The 21,576-nt window shown below is 49.4% G+C and overlaps 1 protein-coding gene across 1 annotated transcript; it reads right to left on the bottom strand.

Annotated features, from left to right (window-relative positions):
• Positions 1 to 625: 625 nt before the first annotated feature.
• LOC134036605 (pineal opsin-like) lies at positions 626 to 16,240 on the bottom strand. The gene is made up of 3 exons (XM_062481603.1): positions 16,181 to 16,240; positions 8,139 to 8,372; positions 626 to 1,526 (listed from the first exon to the last, which is right to left on the bottom strand). Exons 1-3 carry the CDS (start codon positions 16,238 to 16,240, stop codon positions 1,233 to 1,235), a joined length of 588 nt encoding a protein of 195 aa, XP_062337587.1. The 3' UTR covers positions 626 to 1,232.
• Positions 16,241 to 21,576: the final 5,336 nt, after the last annotated feature.

A 21,576-nucleotide genomic window follows, 5' to 3' on the forward strand; every position in this document is an offset into this window, starting at 1 on the left:
CAAGTTTGTGGGGTCAATATATTTATATATCGTTCTTACCTGTAATCATAAATATTAAGTAAAAAGTTGCCATCACTACTACTTGTGTGTTTGTGTGTGTGGGGGGTGGGGGAGGGGGGTTCAATGGGGGGCTACACCACAAACAAACCCAGAAAACACAAAATGTAGTGTGTGACGTGTGTAAGACTGACCTATAGACACACACACACACACACACACACACACAAACATAGAATACAGGAGGCTTTTAACAAAAGAGATTTTTTATTTAACAGCAAACTCAAAACGTACGGAAGTTCTGCTTTGGTATTAGCTTAGTGAAAACACCGTCTACATTGTAGTAAACAATCGCTGTGCTCAAATGTGTAGGGCATACAAACCTGCCCAGTAGCACCGCATTAATTGCTATCAACAACAAATTAACCAATTCACAAATCAACCAATCAGAGTAAACGTAGCCTATGAACTGTCCATTGCTGTCAGACCAGACAAACCGCTCAGGAATCTAAGATGTAGACGACAATACAAACTACACAATTACATCGTTAACAAAGAATCATGTCAAAGGACATGTCATGTCCCATCAGCTTAAGCTGTTTAAAAAGTTTAACAAGATGCAAATGAGCATGTTTGCAAACTATATTTACACAAGGAAATTAAGGTTATTTTTATTTACTTATATATACAGTATATTGTTTGGGCGGGAACATCTGTGAGTTCCAGCCTCAGGAAGGCCATGTGACAGCACATTCTTCAAAGTGTCTGATCTGGCTTGTTGTTGTGTTGTCGTTCCGGAACAATCTCCAAGCTCAAGATCAAAATTCCACTTTGGAATATCCAGAACCAGGGATTCCAGAATGTTCCAGAGTGATTCCAAACCCCTCCTGCTGCCCCAGAACACAGCGCTGTCTGGAATACCACCTCCAGTCAAAACCAACATGCTGTCCAACATTCACTGGACACTTTCACAGGACATGCACTTAAATCTAGCCTTTTTATCTTATAGATGTTCCCGACCCAGAGAGGAAAGCATCTGAATGGTGTCCAGATACTACTGCTGCTCCACCAATCACCTGGTCCGATCTGTGCGAGGGTCTGGGAGGAGTCAGTAACCGTGACAACGGTAACAACTCCCGCTCCTCTTCCTCCTCCTCTTCCTCCTCATCCTCCTCAAATCTCCCCCCCCCCGCACATGGACCACACCCAAAAATAAATCCACCAATCACAAGCCGTCAGCCATTGTAATGAGCGACCAATGAGACGACGAGGGGCTTGGCCACGGGGGCAGGGGCGGGGTCAGAGGAGGCCGGGGCGACGATGTTGGGGGCGTAGCAGACGTTGGGGATGGCGGTGGTGGGCTGGCCCACAGACGCCACCAGGAAGGAGAAGTTCAGGTCGTTGGTGCGGCGGGGGGCCCCGCGGGGGGCCCCTTGGGGGGCCCCTTGGGGGGGCTTGGAGGACGACCTCATACTGGAGCCTCTCTGGGGTTCCTGGCAGTGGAGGAGGGCACGGAAACACCTGTAGAACTGGAGAACACACACATACACAGGGAGACAAGTTCACACACACACACACACAGGGAATAAGCATTAAGATGAGCAGGAAGTAATTAAATCCTGCAGTAGACATGACACATTTTCCTGAGGTCCCATAGTTTAGACCACTCCCCCTCTCACCTCCCCCTCTCACCTCCCCCTCTCACCTCCCCCTCTCACCTCCCCCTCTCACCTCCTCAGAGTCCCTCCCCCTCTCACCTCCCCCTCTCACCTCCCCAGAGTCCCTCCTCTCACCTCCCCCTCTCACCTCCCCCTCTCACCTCCCCCTCTCACCTCCTCAGAGTCCCTCTCACCTCCCCCTCTCACCTCCCCCTCTCACCTCCCCCTCTCACCTCCCCAGAGTCCCTCCTCCTCTCTCCGTCCTTCTCTTGCCTTCCTCTCTTCTTCCCTCTCCTCTTTCATCTCCTTCCACCCATTCCAACTCTTCGCTTCCTCCTCCCTCCCCCCTCCTCACTGCTCCCCCTTCCCTTCCTTCAACCCGCCTTCCTCCTCCCTCCCCCCTCCTCACTGCTCCCCCTTCCCTTCCTTCAACCCGCCTTCCTCCTCTCTCCATCCCCCCTCCTTGATGACCACCAACAAAGATTCATCCTCACCTCTATCTCACAGGGGAAATTAATTTACCCACATCAATCTCCCTCTGCACCATTCCCTCCCTCTCCCTCTCTCTCTCTCTCTCTCTCTCTCTCTCTCTCTCTCTCTCTCTCTCTCTCTCTCTCTCTCTCCCTTGACCGGAGTCATAAAAGAAGCACTGACAGATAATTACAACCAATTTAGGACAGAGTGATCGGAGATCTCTTTCATTCCCTCCATCCCTCCATTCCTCCATCCCTCCATCCCTTCATCCCTTGGCTTGTTGTTGCCATTGCCTTTTCATGTGGAACAATGCTATGAGACACTAATTGTTTTTAACTATACCATGAGAAATCACTGTCTCAATCAGCATCAGGTCTGAGTGTTTGAAATTGGAGAAGTGTTTGGGCTAATGTAGCAAAGTAAGTGTGTGTGTGTGTGTTCGTGCATGAGTGTATGCGTTTACGTTTGTGCGCTTCTATTCAGAAAGGGCACCTTTATTCTGAAAATCGTTTAGGTGCCACTTCCTGTGTTTCTTCACGGTTAATGGACCCCAAATTAGATAAATACCAGACGAGTGCTTCTACCTAAAAGCTAGGGGTTCTCTGCTGACACACAGAGATCTGTGTAGGGCAGTGGCAGAGCAGCATTGAGAGGTGATTGGGGCTGTTCTCAGTCGGTGGTGAAATACACCTGCTGGCTGAGGTGAATGAATAGTGCATGAGGACTACACTCACACACACACACACACACACACTAACTCACACACACACACACACAAACTCAAACAAAAGATCAGCAGGTATCAGCTCCTTCTGCTCCAAACATACGCACACATATACTCTCTCACACACTTACACACACACACTCTCACACACTCTGTTCTGACAGTCAGACAGGTAGTGAATAATACAGATTTTTGGCTCCTGGTTGAAAGCCCCAACATGCAATAGGATCATTTTTCCTTCCAGCCGTATCACACATACCTTCCGACTAGCACCAAAAACACACGCTTTCAGGTGCAGAGCACACACACGCACGCACGCACCCACACACACACGCACCCACGCACCCACACACGCACGCACCCACGCACGCACACACACCCACCACTGCACCTAGACACTACATACATACACATAAGACACACACATGCTCCAAAGCTGTGTGTGTGTGTTGCAGAAGGCCAGTCCTCGTCGCTGTCGGCCGTCCCCTAAGAAAACGTAGTCTACTTAGTATACTGCTCGTGTCTCCGTATACTGTAGTCTACTACATTTACTCAGGAGACAGGACATTAGATGGACGGATGGATCTCCAGAGTTTCTGGGATGTATGTCGGAAAAGGTTATCTAAACAATTAAAAGGCAAGCGGAGAGGGAGAGGGAGGAGGGGGGAGGAGGAGGAAGGAGAAAGTAGAGGAGGAGGAAGGAGGGAGGAGAGGAGGAGGGGGAGGGAGGAGGACACAAGGGAGAGAGGAATGAAAGACAGGTAGGAGATGAGAGAAGCTGCTGGATGAGGAGGGCTAGAGGTCGAGACTCGCGATGGAGAGAATGTGACAGACAGGTGGAGGGATGGAGGGAGGGAGGGAGAGGTCAGAGAGGGGGGGTCTGTCTCCGACTTGCTGCCCTTCAGGGGTTCCAGGAGGACGGTTCTCATTCAAGACATTCAGTCAACATCGGAATGTGGAGCCTCTCAACTTCCTGTGGAAGTGAAACTTCTTCTTGTCACTTCCTCTGACAGACGGAGGTCAGCCAGGCTTAGGGCTCGATTACTAATTGAAAACCCTGTCAACTATTGTCGAATACTGTCAAATACTGTCAACAAGTTCTGCATGTTGGTGTACTGCTGTGCAATGCTGAGTTGAGGCCGTCTTTCTGTCTGTTGACTGAGGTCAGTTTGAGAGAGAAAGCGAAAGAGAGAGAGAGAAAGCAAAAGTGAAAGAGAAAGCGAGAGAGAGAGAGAGAGAGAGAGAGAGAGAGAGAGAGAGGGAGAGAGAGAGAGAGAGAGAGAGAGAGAGAGAGAGGGAGAGAAAGCAAAAGTGAAAGAGAGTGGTTTCAGTGTGTAACTGAGACGACCCCGTAGAGATGCACACCACTGTCCCACCTCCTGAATGGACCCTGAGCACGGCTTCGCTAGAGGCTGGGATGTAAAGAGCTTAATGAGCTTAACGAGCTTAACGAGCTTAGCCCCCAGCCAGCCAGCCTCGTCTCCTAATGGACTCAGAACTCATCCAGGAGAGGTGATACACCATCACACACACACACTCACACACCTACACACACCTACACACACACACACACACACACACCTCCCTGGTACAGTACAGATGGGGGTTGTGCACTGCAGCTTAGTGGTGATCAATCCCCTCCACCCTGTCCTGCAGAAGCTTTTAGCACTCAGACACTTTTCTGCTCCCCCTCCCTTACAAAGTGGAAAACACAAATGTCATCTTGCCTTTTATAATCCTGAGCTTCTTTCTATAACAAGATACATCTGTCTGCTTATCTGTCTGTAGCCGTGCATGTGCATGTGGGCAAGTGTGTGTGTGTCTCTCTGGGCTTAGGTGTGTGTCTCTCTGGGCTTAGGTGTGTGTTGCCTGTAGCAAGAAAGACGCACCAGTGCTGTACAGTACCCCTGACCCCCCCCCCCCCCCACACACACACACACACACACACACACACACCCTCACAGACTGCGGAAAGAGGGTTCGGTGTTTAGTGTAACACTGAACCTATTAGCCCCTCCGTCTGGGGGATGGTCGTCGTGGCGATGGTCGTCGTGGCGATGGACTGGTACGTGTATCTGTACAGCATTTTTAGTCTTCAACTCGCCTCAACTCACAGTATCCATAGTAACGGGCTGGGAGGAATTGAAGACTGAAAATGACATACAGGACATTCTCTCCTCTTCCTCCTCTTCCTCCACCTCCTCCTCTTCTTCCTCCACCTCCTCCTCTTCTTCCTCTTCCTCCTCCTCCTCTTCTTCCTCCACCTCCTCCTCTTCTTCCTCTTCCTCCTCCTCCTCCTCCTCCTCCTCCTCTTCTTCCTCTTCCTCCTCCTCCTCCTCCTCCTCCTCTTCTTCCTCTTCCTCCTCCTCCTCCTCCTCCTCCTCCTCCACCCTCTCTACCTCTCCACCTGCCCCCAATGAAAGCACTGAGCTGGTGAACTGTGTGCAGCGTTTACACACCTGCCCCAGACTGATCCCTCCAGCACCAGAACGTCCGTTCTGCACTTCATCACTGTCATGGTTACTGCAGGGTGGGGGGGCAAACAGAACGCGCTAGAACTTCACAGAACCACAAAGAAGCACAAATACATCTACATACGGTTTAGTGGCAATTAATAACCCTGCAAAGAAAACCAGGTAACAAGACCATTAGCTGGACAGGACTGCAACGTCTGCAGGTGTGTGTGTGTTTGTGTGTGTGTGTGATTGAGTGCTGTGTGTGTGTGCATCTCCATTTGTGCATAATAATTCTATTGTTCCTGTAAAGGAACTGGGAGCATTGGACTACAGCATTGGACTGGGTCCAATGCTGTAGTTCTATTTCAGTATAAAAGTGTTGTATGTCCTGTCATGAAACACAATGACTACAGATGGTAAACTAGATTTAGGAGAATACCCCATTACTGCAACTTTCTAACCCACTAAAGTCAAACAGAGATATTCAAAAAGTTAGAGAGTTATTCTCCCTGTTCCTGGAGAGATGCCCTCCTGTAGGAGTAAATATGTAAGGCCCCATCTTTTCACCTCCCTCCCTCCCTACCTCCCTCCCTCCCTCCCTCCTTCCACTCAGACACCAGATAAAGGAATCTGAGATCGAGGCCCTTCTCGTCCTTCAGTTGTTCGGGGAAGACAACTCTGCCACGGCTCTGGTTCCTGTCCTGCCCCCACAGCCCCCACAGCCTACACAACAACAAGCCCTCAAACAGAATACCCCTCAACTACAGAAGAACAACAACACCGTTTGAAACCTCCCTGAGCGGCTCTCTCTCCCTGTGAGAGGAACACCCAAACACACAGATCCCACACATGTGGGAGAATGTGTCCGCTTTGTGCCAAAGCAGATGAATCATTTGTGTTTTCTTCATGTGGTGTCAGTGTGTTGTGGTCGGCTCGAGGAGGGAGGTGAGATGAGATCTCACATCTTCCTCAAGGTCTGACTGACGAACAGCCACGTCGTCAACAACATGTCTTATTCTACCCTGTTTTATCGGTTTATTGTTTTATTGAAGTTCTGGGCTCTTCTGCGTCCTGGTCTGCACAGCGTCCAAACATGCAGCAGGATACAGCGTGATGTGTGTGTGTGTGTGGGGGGGGGGGGGTTGTCTGTGTGTGAGTGGGTTTCTGTTTGTTCAATTAGGCTCAAATGCTGCCCAACTAGACTTGTGTTATTATCTTTCTCAAATTGTATTTTCCTGTTTTTCTGACATAAATTCAAATCATTATACTGGTCCCATGTCCTCATCTTGTTTCATGGTCTTAGGAGATATAATAAATGACACACACACACACACATACACACACATAGTAAAATGCAGGTATGTGATTGAGTTACAGCACATTAACATAATTTCTCACTACCAAAACTGCAATTGTGTGTGTGAATGTGTGTGTGAGTCACTGTTACGGACCCGTGTCCTTCATTTGATTGAACCCGGTTTGTGTCCGTGTAATAGTGTTTGTGTTTCTGTTTCGTTCTGTTCTCCTCTTTGCTTTCCCTGTCAGCTGCTTGCAGGGTGTGTCGGTGGTTGGATATCGGTGTGATCAGCGGCCAGCCCCCAATCGGTCCACCTCCAATCAGCGGCCAGCCCCCAATCGGTCCACCTCCAATCAGCGGCCAGCCCCCAATCGGTCCACCTCCAATCAGCGGTCCAGCAGCCCATATAAAAGACCGGCACGGTTCGCTGTTCAAGAGGGCAGTGTTGAACGAGAGTTGTTGTTTGATTGTTTGTGGTTTGAGCGAGGAAAGAGGTTATATGGTCTGTGAGACCTTTGGCTACGGTTTAGTTTGTACTGTTACTAAGAAGTAAGCGCTAAAGCCTGTTTTCTTTCTGTTCTGTTCAGGCGGATACACAGTATTGTGCTTTATGTTCGATTTGTTATTAGTTCACTCGCACAGGGGGGGGGGCTTTGGAATAGGCAAGCTGCCCCTGTGCTTACACACCATCACGCAGTAACCTCCTGTTTTACACACTAGGTAAGGAACGGGTGCCACCCCATGTAGGGTTAGTTTAGGGACTATTGTGGTTTCTTTAGACGGGGCTCCTTTCTGTTTTTTTCTTTGGCACCGTTCGTTGTTCCATTGTTTCTCCCCTGTGACAAAATAAACATCACTGTTTCTGTTACCGCTGCGCTTCGTTTTCTCCGCACCACCCTTCCCTCTGTGTTAGGCCGGTAGGGTCGTAACAGTCACCATTCCTGTTCCCTGTGAAGTCCTGAGCTTCTATCTAACACCAGCTGAGTGCTGGACTCACATCACTGAACCCGGTTCATCGAACAGCCATTAAAGAACATCCAGTGATAGTGGAATATTAGATCAGACAGATGGAAGTTTGAGGAGAGGGAGGGAGCAGTGTCTGTGTGTGGGTGTGTCTGTGTGTCTGTGTGTGCGTGTGTGTCTGTGTGTGTGCGTGTGCGTGTGTCTGTGTCTGGGTGTGTGTGTGTGTGCGTGTGTCTGTGTGTGTGTGTCTGCGTGTGTGTGTGCGTGTGTGCGTGTGTGTGCGTGTGTGTGTGCGTGTGTCTCTGTGTGTGCATGTGTGCATGCGTGCGTGTGCCTGTGTGTGTGCATGTGTGTGCGTGTGTGTGTGTATGTGTGCGTGTGTGTGTGTCTGTGTGCATGTGTGCGTGCGTGTGTGTCTGTGTGCATGTGTGCGTGCGTGTGTGCGTGTGTGTGTGTGCGTGTGCGTGTGTGAGTGTGTGTGCGTGCGTGTGTGTGTGTGTCTGTGTGCATGTGTGCGTGCGTGTGTGTGTGTGTTCACGCGACTGTGTGCACGTGGGCGTCCATCTCACCTGCTTGTTCATTAAGATGTAGATGACGGGGTTGATGAAGGTGCTGGTCTTGGCCAGCAGAGAGGGGATGATGGAGGCTTCGGGGGTGATGAGGCCCGGCCGGCCGAAGGTGGCGGTGAGGGCCATCACCCCGTAGGGCAGCCAGCACAGCAGGTAACACATCACCATCACCACCACCATGAAGAGGACACGCTGCTCCCGCCGCCGCCTGCTGGACGGGTTGATACCGCTCACCTGGGGAGGAGAGGAGAGGAGGAGAGGAGAGGAGGAGAGGAGAGGAGGAGAGGAGGAGAGGAGGAGAGGAGAGGAGGAGGAGAGGAGAGGAGAGGAGAGGAGAGGAGAGGAGAGGAGGAGGAGGAGGAGGAGGGGAGGGGAGAGGAGAGGAGGAGAGGAGAGGAGGAGGAGAGGAGGAGGAGAGGAGGAGGAGAGGAGAGGAGAGGAGAGGAGAGGAGAGGAGAGGAGGAGGAGAGGAGAGGAGGAGGAGGAGGAGAGGAGGAGGAGAGGAGAGGAGGAGGAGAGGAGAGGAGAGGAGGAGGAGAGGAGGAGAGGAGGAGAGGAGGAGAGGAGGAGAGGAGGAGGAGGAGAGGAGGAGGAGAGGAGGAGGAGAGGAGGAGGAGGGGAGGAGGAGAGGAGGAGAGGAGGAGAGGAGAGGAGGAGAGGAGGAGAGGAGGAGAGGAGGAGGAAAGGAGGAGAGGAGGAGAGAGATGGAGAGGATGTGAGATGTGTCAAAAAGAGAGAGATGGAGAGGGAGAGAGAGAGAGGGAGGGAGAGAGATGGAGAGGGAGACAGAGAGAGAAAGAGAGAAAGAGAGATATAGCAGCTTATCACAACCTCTAGAGAAAGAGGTCTATCATCGGCTTTTATGTTACAGACAATCACTTTCTGACAAACACACACTCCGACACAGGCATACACACACCCCGGCACACACTCGAGCACACACACACCTTCACACACTGTTGTCTGGTTTGCTGGTGATGTGTGACGGTGGACCTGATGCTGTAGTTTTTCCTGCATGTAAACAGTGTCATCATCTCTTTAGGGGACCATCCCTAACTAGCACAGAGAAATGTCAACTGTCTTGTGGAGGCTGAACACACACACACACATGCTCAAGCACACACACAACCCCCCCCCCCCCCACACACACACACACACACACACACTACTCTTTCTCTCCTCCTCGAATTTCCATTGCTCAAGCATGCACTCTCCGACAAAGACACACATACACACATACACACTCCTAGGCACGCACACACACTCAAGCGCACACACACACTCAAACACACACACACACACACTTACAGGCTGCTGAGCATCAACAGAAGCTGTCTCCCTGCTGGCCAGTCCCCTGTCACTCAAGTTACCACGGAGACAAACACCGGCGCAATCCACGAATCAAAGGGGTTCTGTGCTGACATGATTTAGACAGATTGGGGTGGTTCCACACACACACACAGTACCCAAACATGACATGAAAGCATAACTGAAACAATAGCTAAAACATACAAAAGACCTTCAGCCATCAATCAGGACTCTCTTGACAGGTAATCATGTCTTCAGCCTCCTCCCCTCCTCCTCTCTCTCTCCTCTCTTCCGCCTCCTCCTCCTCCCCTTATCTCTCTGTCCTCCTCCTCCTCCCCTTATCTCTCTCTCCTCTCTTCATCGTCCTCCTTCTCCTCCCCTGATCTCTCTCCTATCTTTCTCTCCCAGTTCCTCCATTCTCCCTCTCTATAACCCTCCCTCTCTCTCCATCTGTAATTATTTCTCACATCAAATATTTCCTGTGAGGTTCACACAGTGCAGAGGTGCAGACCCCTTTCCTCCTCTCCTCTCCTGTCCCTTTCCCAGTACACTCATGAACACTCTGGTCTGCACCCAACTCAGTCCCAGTAGAAGAAGAGGAGGGGAGCCTCAGCTGCTCTGGTGGAACATGGAGGCAGTTTCATTACAGATGAGTTAGAGCAGGAGCCAGGTGGGAACACAGCAACCTGCTGATGTGTGTCTGTGTGTCTGTGGTGTGTACAATTAATTTATCACACTACCATCCTACTGTGAGCAGAGCAGTATTTTCAAATCTGAGTTCCTTAAGTTTGAACATGGTCATGGACAGCGCACACGCACACACACTTACACATTTACACTAGCAAATGGACACAATCACACACACACAAAAAATCACATGCACTCATCATTGTCCACCTGGTTAGATTGCTATGATTGTGTTCAGGGAAGCTTCTGCCGACTGGAACAATTTGTAGAGAGCCTCACACACACTCACCACTCACACACACACACTCAGAGGACACACACACACTCACTCACACACACACACTCACACACGTACGCCTCAGGATGTGCCAAGATTCACAATGCTGTCACTCTAACACATGTTGACCTGGGAGGGGAGGGGAGGGGGGGAGGGAGGGAGGGAGGGAAGAGAGGAGGGGAGGGGATGGCAGGAGGCCAAGTCAGCTACAAGAATATATTTATATATGTATCTTCACACATGAAGATACACACACATGAAGATACACGATTCATACAAGATGAACTGGTGGGAGTGTGGTGTGTTCCAAGGCAGGGAGACGGGAGTTTCTGGAAGGATATGAGGATGGAGATAGGAGAGGAGAACATCTCCACTCTGATTGCGTCTTGGGACCGACGCCTGAACTTCACATCTTCGAGATCTTTTTGAACAACTTTTTCATTTCCATCGCCAGGAAGTTTAATCTGACTTGATTCCAAGATCTGAAATGTGGCGGTTCGTGGCGAGGAGGGGGAAGAGGAGGAGGAGAGAAAGGAGAAGAGAAGATAGAGAGGGGGAGAAGAGGAGAGGGAGGAAGAGGAGGAGGTGGAAGGAACAGTAATCATGCAGTCACAGCAGCTGTCAGTTAGCAGTCTGCAGCATCTCAGCACTCCTAGAACACATGTCCAGATCCCAACCCGTACGTTCTAGAACACATGTCCAGATCCCGACCCGTACGTTCTAGAACACATGTCTAGATCCTAACCCGAACGTTCTAGAACTGTGAACTGTGAAGTGAAGGATCGTAAAACCGAGTTTTCACACAACCTCCGAATGAAACCGTCTTTAATCTGGTAAAATAGTACATGACGACGACCAACTGTGTAGACTGAAAGTTTAAACATAAGCTGGTTTTGTCCGGCACCGCAGGGCCTCCAGTGGACCCATGTCGAGCACATGCCAACTTTCCCATCTTAAAAAAACACAAAGGCTCATGGGTAATGAGTAGATGTTTCATCCTTCAGTGGTTCTCAACCTTTCCTGGGCCAGTGACCCCCATCAGTTACCCAGCCCCTCTACGCCACCCAACAATTCAAATGTAATTGTCTTACCTCAGTATTGATGTTGATGATTATTCTGTGTTATTTAATTAAAAAGCATGTGATTGAAAGCCAAATTACAGATTTGATTTAACTGGACAGTGTGTGTTTCCCTGGGAGAAGAAAAGAAAATCATGTGAAAATAAATCATATTCATGGGTGTTAAAACAAATGCAGCGGCTAGAAATATGGCATTCAAACTTTAATTAGGTCTTGATCACAGAGGGCAGCCAATCAGAAGGCGGTAATTTGACCCCCGTGCCAAACAAAAAGCCTAAACAAGAGCTGCAGACCATGGAGGAAGTCTGAGGCGGGAAAACAAGAAGAAAAAAATGTCGGCTACATTACAGACTCACTCATCTCGAGCTAATGAGAAATAAGCCAAATTGCCGTGAAAGTTAGCGTGAGCAAGTTAGCTTGCGCAGTTTCTTCACTGTGGGTCCCAGAGCCACAGCCTGGAACTGCATTTAGTCATTTAGCAGACGCTCTTATCCAGAGCGACTTACAGTAAGCACATTCCCCCCGAGGCAAGCAGGGTGAAGTGCCTTGCCCAAGGACACAACGCAATTTTGCACGGCCGGGAATCGACCCAGCAACCTTCTGATTACTAGCTCGATTCTCTAACCGCTCAGCCACCTGACTCTGACACCTGGAAATAAAACGTGCTTTGGAACCTGAACGGGAACGTGTTTGACGGAAGCAAATGAAACTGTGACCATGCCTGGACCCACTTCGGGTCAAATCTCAATTCAATGAGTGCTCGAACCGCAGTTATTTACTAACATAGAAGCCACGATTACTTCAAAAAATCGTGGTTCGATTCGGCTATGAAATAATTGTTCCAAGCCCTAAGCTCAGTTCAATAGAAAATAATGAAAAACTTTGCTATTCCGGAAAAAGCCTCGTCTTTAGCGAGGAAAGTCTCGTCGTAAAAAGCTTCAGATAATGGTAGTAAAAGCAAGTCTAATGAGGAAATTGTAAAAATGCGCACTCTAATGTAGGATTAAACTTACATAAAAAACCGACACAGACAACGTCTCCCAGGAACAACGTTCCTTCCAGCATCCCGACGTGATTTGAGCTGCCCTGGGGCGCGGTACCGCCACCGTTAATGAACGCTGCTCGACGTAGTCAGCGTAGAGAGAACCAGCCCTGTTTCCCGCTTCTCGTAAGACGCGCCTGTCTTCAGCACGCGGTGACTTCACCATCATCTCCGTGGTGAGTATTTAATCAGGCCCTCGAGCACAGAACCAGAGAATTACTCCAACAGAAACTCTCAATCAAGGAAACTGTCAGTGTTTCTCGCCGTACTTGTTCTCATCCAATGGAAAGACGAACGCAGGCTCTCATGACGTTTTACATGAAGCCGTGCCGCCTCCGGCTCGTGAACAGAGTTCGCGTCTCAAACCCGCCATTACGTCTGTGTGTGAATGGCTTCGTCAGTCAGTCATCACACTGTAGTCACTAACTTCAGGGAAAATAAGAGTTCCAACTAATCAAACTTACACTGTCAGTCTCTGATGTGTGTGTGTGTTTGTGTGGAGGAGAAGAGGTTATAAGTCAGTGACAGGAGTGGGAACAAGACCTGGTGCACACACACACACACACACACACACAATTGATAGCATGTCACCTCTGAAGGTGTGTGTGAAGACTCTCTGCCTGACCCCGCAGAGCTGTGATCTCACCACGGACATCATCACATCCTTCTTGCTTCCTTCACACACACACACATCCTTCACACACACACACACACCCTTCACACACACACACACACACAACCCTGCCTCTCACCTGCCAATGCTCTCTCTCTCTCTCTCTCTCTCTCTCTCTCTCTCTCTCTCTCTCTCTCTGTTCTCTCTCTCTCTTTCTCTCTACACAATATGTCTTACCCTCACTTTTTCAGTCTCCCGTGCGAACATGTGTGTGTGTCTAGAGTCGTTTCAAGGACAAGCAGAGTCCCCAGTAAACCCAGACCCCTGTGGTTCCCTGGTCCAGAAACACACCCTGATCTGGTCCAGAAACACACCTTAATATGGTCCAGAAACACACCTTGATCTGGTCCGGAAACACAGCCTGATCTGGTCCAGAAACACATTTTAATCTGATCCAGAAACACACCTTGATTTGGTCCAGAAACACACCTTGATCTGGTCCAGAAACACATCCTGATCTGGTCCAGAAACACACCCTGATCTGGTCCAGAAACACACCTAGATTTGGTCCAGAACCACACCCTGATATGGTCCAGAAACACTGATCTGTCTGAAGGGGTTTCATGTTCAGCTGCTTTAAAACTATTCAGAGGGGCAGTTTTAGGGGGCATATTGGACCCCAGGTAGTAACACACACAACCACAAGCAAACACACACACACGCAGACGTGGATGCACACACACACACACACACACACACACGCACACACACACACACACACAATGTCCTTGAGTCTCTCAGTCATCAGTTTGTGAGTAACAGCAGGGGGTTAACAGCTCATAGATCTTTGTTCTTCCCAAAAGACCAAATCACACACTTTCTCCTCCAAACACACACTTACTCCTCTTCTACACACACACTCTCATTCCCCCTCTACATACAAACACACACACACTTACTCCACATACACACACTTAATCCTTCTCTTCCACACACACTTACTACAAGTACACACACTCTCATTCCTTTACACACGTACACACACACAGAGTGATTATCCACCGTTGTCCCAGAGTGGTTGGTAGTTACATGCACGGAGAGCTCTCTACCGGCCAGCATGCCATCTATCACCTCCATGAATATTTCATCTGGAACAACACACATACGCCACGCTCCCGAACGTGTATCTGACAGCGCGGTGTTGAACAGCTGCTCCAGCTCGGGGTAGCAGCTCTGCTGTACTCTAGCCTAGCCCACAACCTCCTCATGCACCAGCAGCCACAGGGTCTCTGGTGCTGGGATCTGGGGGGGAGAGAGGGGAGAGGGAGAGAGAGAGAGAGAGAGAGAGAGGGAGAGAGAGAGAGAGAGAGAGAGAGAGAGAGTGAGGGAGAGAGAAAGAGGGAGAGAGAGAGAGAGAGAGAGAGAGAGAGAGAGAGAGAGAGAGAGAGAGAGAGAGAGAAAGAGAGAGTGAGGGAGAGAGAAAGAGGGAGAGAGAGAGAGAAAGAGGGAGAGAGAGAGAGAAAGAGGGAGAGAGAGAGAGAAAGAGGGGGGAGAGGGGGGGGAGAGAGAGAGAGCACCTCCGGGCTCCTCAGCAGCGTGGGGATTGACAGACAAACAGCCGCTCAGCATGAATGAGGCAAACCCTGGGAAACAGCAGAAACTGTCACTCCAGACTGGAGAGTGTCAACAGCTGACACGAACCAAGTGTACCCGAAGGTACCTGACAGTGTGAGCAAACAGCACAAATCCCAGATTCTGCTTGGAATACAAATATGAGTACAGGGATGATGCTTCATATTACGGTGGGATAGTTCACAGTGTGACGGACATGCTTTCAATCAGTAATGACACCAGCGACGAGAGTTACGTTCCTGCAGAGGGTGCAGTGACAAACAAACAAAAGTTACACAAAAGCGATTGAAAGTAATGCGAGGCGTCTGGTGTTTCGACTCAGGGGGCAGCTCACACACGGAGGTCGTGTGGAGCTTAGAAACCAGGTCGACATCCGATCCATCAGGACCACTGGAGCTGGTCTACTTCTCATGCATATAAACGCACACACACACACACACACACACAAGCACACACACACGCACGCACACACTCACGCAAGCACACACACACATAAGCACATACACACACACACAGAATCCTGAGGAGGTGAATCAGGGTTTGTACTCCCACTGAGACAGATGAGGCAGATGGTCCAGATCCTGACTGAGTCAAACACACACACACACACACTGATGTACATACATACGGATAAATGTATACACACACACAATCAGTGTCTGTGTACATATGCTATGTATGTGTGTGCGTGTGTGTGCTGTGCGCGTGTGTGTGCGTACATCTATCCATATGTACGTGCATCAGTGTGTGTGTGTGTGTGCGTATGTAACCCAGTAAAAAAAGACCAGGTTACAAATTATTTATTTGTTATTTCGTTCGTTCGTTATCTGCCGCTTGTCCGGGGGTCGGGTCGCGGGGGCAGCAACCTAAGCAGGGAGGCCCAGACTTCCCTCTCCCCGGCCACTTCCACCAGCTCTTCCTGGGGGACCCCGAGGCGTTCCCAGGCCAGCCGAGAGACATAGTCCCTCCAGCGTGTCCTGGGTCTTCCCCGGGGCCTCTTCCCAGTGGGACGTGCCCAGAACACCTCACCAGGGAGGCGTCCAGGAGGCATCCTGATCAGATGCCCGAGGCACCTCAGCTGGCCCTTCTCGACGTGGAGGAGCAGCGGTTCTACTCTGAGCCCCTCCCGGATGACCGAGCTTCTCCCCCTATCTGTAAGGGAGAGACCGGACACCCTGCGGAGAAAACTCATTTCGGACCCTTGTATTCGCGATCTCGTTCTTTCGGTCACTACCCACAGTTTGTGACCATAGGTGAGGGCAGGAACGTAGATCGACTGGTAAATAGAGAGCTTCGCCTTTCGACTCAGCTCCTTCTTCACCCTGACGGACCGATGCAGAGCCCGCATCACTGCGGACGCCGCACCGAACCGCCTGTCGATCTTGCGCTCCATTCTTCCCTCACTCGTGGCTCCAGGGTGGGGCCCCGGTGACCCGCGTCCGGGCAAGGGCAGCTGGGAACCATTGTTGTTTTTCTTCATGGTGAGTTTTTTGTTATTTTAAATGGTTAAATCTAAAGGTTAATTAGAGCAAAATATTTATTTTCTAACTAAACAAATTATTTAGAATAAGCCAATCACGTTTTAGAAATGTAATGATGAGCACTTGACTTTATGCCAATCAGCTCACGGTGTGATGTACGCTCACTCCCCATGCTTGAGGTGAACGAACGTGAGCACGCAGAAAAAAAGCAGTTGAAACGAAGAGTGAAAGCTGAAATCTGAAACGTGAACCAAGAAAAGTGATATACTCATATGTTTTATTTTCATTTAATAATAAGTGGTGTACATTATCTTGACAAAAGATAAGAGAAGTATAAAGAAAAGAACTGCGTAGTTGCTTCAAGGATTTGGTGAGTGGGAATTCATGTGTTGCTAGCTAGTTCATCATAGCTTTTGCTATGTTTAAGTTAGCGCGCTCGGTGTGTTAGCCAGGCTAGCCATTGTTCACGCCACGTGCATTTTTATTCCACGTGCGTTTAGTCGTTTTAATGTTACATTTTTCTGTAATGCCTAGACCAGTTTACTATCTTATTAGTTCGACAGTAGTTTTCAAGAATATCCTTTTTGAATATATGTCTTCTGATCCTGTTGTAAAACAGGTCAGGTCTTTTGTACGGTGGCCCTGAAGTGCAAATCACACCCACTAATATGAGTGTATCCCTCAAATGAAAACACTCCGCCCAAATAGGAATCAACTTCCCCCAAATAGGATGACGTGCTCTCCTCCCCCCAATACAAAGGCACGCTCCCCCAAATGGGAAACGACATTACATTAACTCAAAAACACATTACATTAACTCAAAACGGAAATGGTTGGTACTGGCACTACACTTCGTCGCTGAATGGATGCAGTAACTAACAAGAAATAAGAAATTGATCTACAGTGTTTTCATTTGGGGGTTGCTTTCATGTTAGTGGGTGTCATTTGCACTTCAGGGCCACCGTACTTTTGTGAGTGTAAGGAGTGTAGGATCCCGTTCCAAGGATGGCGAGCCGCCCGACATAAGGATAGAGAAAAGACGAAGATTGCATGCGAAGATTCATCTTTCCTCGGAAGGGACTGCCTTAAAAACTATTGTACTCCGGTGTGGTAGGAATCTATACCAACCACAATTGCACCACATAGTGCAACAAACCAAGAGTATTTTCATTACGATACTCAACTTCACTCATGTGAAGTTAAATTACAATGGTTGTCATGGTCTAGTCATTGTTGTGCTCTTTGTGAATTTAAGTATTGTGTTTTTGTGACATCTAGATTTATTTTGTTTATTTCAATTTGGTAAGAACATCTAATGTATTTGTCTGTGGACAGGATATGTGGCCAGTATCCTTGTTCACAGTAACTGTACATGTAAATTGTAATTGGGTGATACATTAGTCAACATCTTTGGTTTAATTAAGGTTATTTTATTTTCTTTAAAGGGGAAACAAGGAACAATACAAGCTTTCATAAACTAAAGTCGAACCTTGTTGAGTCGTCATTATTCACATTTTAAGGCTCTGTGGTAGAACCTAGGCTGAATAGTTGAAACTTTAGATCTATCTTTAACAAGTTCCATCAGGTACTTTTATAAGTGTTACACGTACATCTATCCATATGTACATGCATCAGTGTGTATTTGTGTGTGTGTGTGTGTCTGCTCCAATCATCCAAATAGACCAATTAGAGCCCTGGCTCAGTAGGCCGAGAGGGCCAATCAGGGGGCGGACAGGGGCAGGGGGAGGGGAGGATTGGCACTGTGACACGATTGACTCACCCTGAGAGAGGGTCCTTGTCCCACTTGTCCCAGTCCCCGGACTCACACACACTTCTTCCTCCTACACACACACACACACACACACACACACACACACACACACACACACACACACTTGGGGGGGGAGAGGGGGAGAAAGGGGGGGGGAGATGGAGACAAGGATGCAGAAAAAAGAGAGGAAGGAGGAGAGGAATAGAGAGATAGAAGGAGATGGAGAGAGAGACAAAGAGAATCGGAGAGAGACAATGAGGGCGAGAGAGCTTTGGATGCAGAAGGCTTCGAGTGCCACTTTCTTGACCCTGCTCTCCCCAGATCTCTCATACACACACACACACACACACACACACAGGAGACGAACAGCATCACCAACTACAGCTACACCAACCTGAACTCATGTTCTCACAATGCAACTCTTCTGGCACGGCAACCTTTCAAATGTGCATCGCCAACAGAAACCACCGCCGGGGGCAACCAAACTATGGCCAAGGGCTGTGGACACATACAAACACAGCCCGGGGAATGAGCACTTTTGTGTCATGTCTTACACACACACACAACCTCCCCCACACACACAACCCCAACACACACACGCCGACAGCGGACTGTAAGTGCTGACAGACGAAGGCAAAAACACTGTAACCTAAATCTCCACGCTCCAGCCTAAACAAATAAGAACAGGAAACTGCAACACATTTGAAGCAGGCAGAGCTGACCAGTGTTGTAAAAGGCTCCGGTCTTTAGCTGCTAGACGGTGTGACCAGACAGTAATGAACGGTCACACCTCTGACAACACAAGCCGGGGAAGCAGCAGGGAGATGATGGGTGTGAAGATTCCAGACGTTTCTGCTGTGTGGGAACCCAGGTGTTCCTGAAGGTGTTACCACACAGCACAGGGGCTGTGTCTGAGAGGAACCACCAGGTCCAAAACCTCCTGTCAGGAGGGGGAGGAGAACGAAAAGGGTAATTATTACTCTCTGTAAGGAACATTCCTTCTGGTGAACTAAGGTTTATTGCCACTGTTGAGACAGGTGTGATTTGTGTTAAAACACATGTGAGGGCCAGAGATGGGGAGAGAGACTTACTGTAAGTCGCTCTGGATAAGGGCGTCGGCTAAATGTAGAGAGAGAGAGGAGAGGGGAGAGAGAGAGTGTGAGTGAGTGAGTGAGAGAGAGAGAGAGGGAGATGTAAAGCAGAGATAATGACCCCTGTGTGCTCCTCCTCCGTCTCTTATCCACTCCTGGTCCGTTGGTGGACCGTTACTTTGACAGATGGGGTTTAATTGCAGTTTTTTGGATACATGGGGACTGATCGATTAGAAATGCTTTCATCAAACGCAGAGCAACACAATCCACCTGCACAAACAACTTACATTACACACACACCCAAACACACACACACATTAAATGGTAACTCCTTGACACTTTAAAAGGGCACATCAAAGCTAAAAGACTTGTGTTTGGCGACGAGGGTCTTTAAGGGAGACACACCAGATTGAGGATCACACACTCAGCCCAGATTGAGGATCACACACTCAGGAACACACAGAACGCTGACTTCCTGTCACACACCAAGCATGTGTCGTGTGTGTGTTCACTACTGCTCGTAGTTTTGTGACTGTGTGTCCACACTAACCCGTAATGTGTGTGTGTTCGTGCCTAATGCTGTGCCTGAAGTTGGAGATAAAGCAGTGCCGACTGCGATCAAACGCTCAAGCCTCAGAATAGTTCTCTTGTAACTAGTATTCAGAACCGGCTCAGCCAACCAGAGAAGCTAATTGGCTTCAACACTGATGACAGCTATGAGAAGAGAAAGCCCTTCTCTGCCCCCCCTATACCCCTCCCCCCCCCCCGCCTCCCCAGTACGCCCCCCCTCCCTCCCTCATTGAAACTTCATTGAAGATCCTGCTCCCTCCGTTGCCTCTCTGAAGGCCCAGGTCCTGCAGGAGGAGGGCAGTGAGGGCAGGCAGGTGATGATGATGGGGACGGGCCCAGCGCTCCCCTGCCCTCTCAGGACACTCCCAAAGCCACAGGCAGAGAGTTCAGAGCAGGGCAGAGACAGGGCTCCTGAACCCATCAGAGCAGTGAATGGGCTGTCCTGCCTCCAGAGGACAGCTTTTTGGAGGACTCACAGAATCGTTTCTGACAGGAACAGTAGGCAATCGCCTCAGGTAACCTTCCAATTTCAACCATCCATGAACGTTCCACGGAACATTCTACATTCAGAATATTGGAACTTCCAAACGTTCCGACTTCTGAACGGGAGGGACAATAGCCGACAGAGAGAGGTGGAGAGAGAAGAGTGAGAGAGAGAGGTGAAAGAGAACAAACTGGAGATTGACTGATTCTTATTGTTTAGTTTTTGTGTGTGAATGTGCTGCGACATCATCATTGAAGAGAAGCTATTTCCTTACCCCCTCTCTCCCCCCTCCCCCTCCCTCCCCCTCCCCCCTTAACTCCCTACCCCCCCTTAACTCCTCCCCCCCTTAACTCCCTCCCCCCCTTAACTCCTCCCCCCTCCCCCCCTTAACTCCCTCCCCCCTTAACTCCCTCCCCCCTTCCCCCCCCTTAACTCCCTCCCCCTTCCCCCCCTTAACTCCCTCCCCCCCTCCCCCCCTCCCCCCTCCTTTATTGTAACAGACAGAGCACAGCATCTGTGTTCTGTAGAACCTCTGGAAAACACACACACATTCTCCAACACACACAAACCCACATACACATTCTCCAACACACACAAACCCACATACACATTCTCCAACACACACAAACCCACATACACATTCTCCAACACACACAAACCCACATACACATTCTCCAACACACACAAACCCACATACACATTCTCCAACACACACAAACCCACATACACATTCTCCAACACACACAAACCCACATACACATTCTCCAACACACACAAACCCACACACACATTCTCCAACACACACAAACCCACATACACATTCTCCACACACACACAAACCCACATACACATTCTCCAACACACACAAACCCACATACACATTCTCCAACACACACAAACCCACATACACATTCTCCAACACACAAACCAAACACATACACATTCACAAACCTGCTGAATCCCCCCCCCCCCACACACACACACACTCAGTGACAGGATGTGTGCGTGCTCATGGAGGGTTGATGTGCGGCAGATTGCTGGTCCCTGGAGGCAGCAGGTCCTATGGTGAGATGGAATAACAAACAGTGTCCTGGAACGACACTGTACGTGTGTGTTAAAGCCCTTCAGCACGTGTGAGTGTGTGTGTGTGTGTCAAGTTACTATTGCTGCTATTACTCTAGTGACCAGGGATGCGAAGTGTGCTGGTTTCACACACACCATGTGACACACACTCACACACACACCATGTCACACAGTTTTCCTTACACATGAGGGTGTAGTGAAGCAGATACTGATTTCACAAATACTTTCACAAAGTAATTTAACCCAGTGGTCATGTGGGAAGGTTCTGGCTGTACACACCGAGCCCATAAATTAGAGCCGAGCAGAGTAGAAACCTCCCC

This window comes from Osmerus eperlanus, chromosome 16 (assembly GCF_963692335.1).
Source record: "Osmerus eperlanus chromosome 16, fOsmEpe2.1, whole genome shotgun sequence".
Lineage (NCBI taxonomy): Eukaryota > Metazoa > Chordata > Actinopteri > Osmeriformes > Osmeridae > Osmerus > Osmerus eperlanus.

What these genes read in the sequence shown, in the direction of transcription:
- LOC134036605 (XM_062481603.1), bottom strand. Translation starts at nt 16,240, where the DNA reads ATGGTTCCCAGCTGCCCTTGCCCGGACGCGGGTCACCGGGGCCCCACC. An exon ending in GCCCCACCCTGGAGCCACGA is followed by an intron (nt 8,373 to 16,180) that starts GTGAGGGAAGAA and finishes TCTCCTCCCCAG; the next exon opens with GTGAGCGGTATCAACCCGTC. An exon ending in ACATCTTAATGAACAAGCAG is followed by an intron (nt 1,527 to 8,138) that starts GTGAGATGGACG and finishes TGTGTTCTCCAG; the next exon opens with TTCTACAGGTGTTTCCGTGC.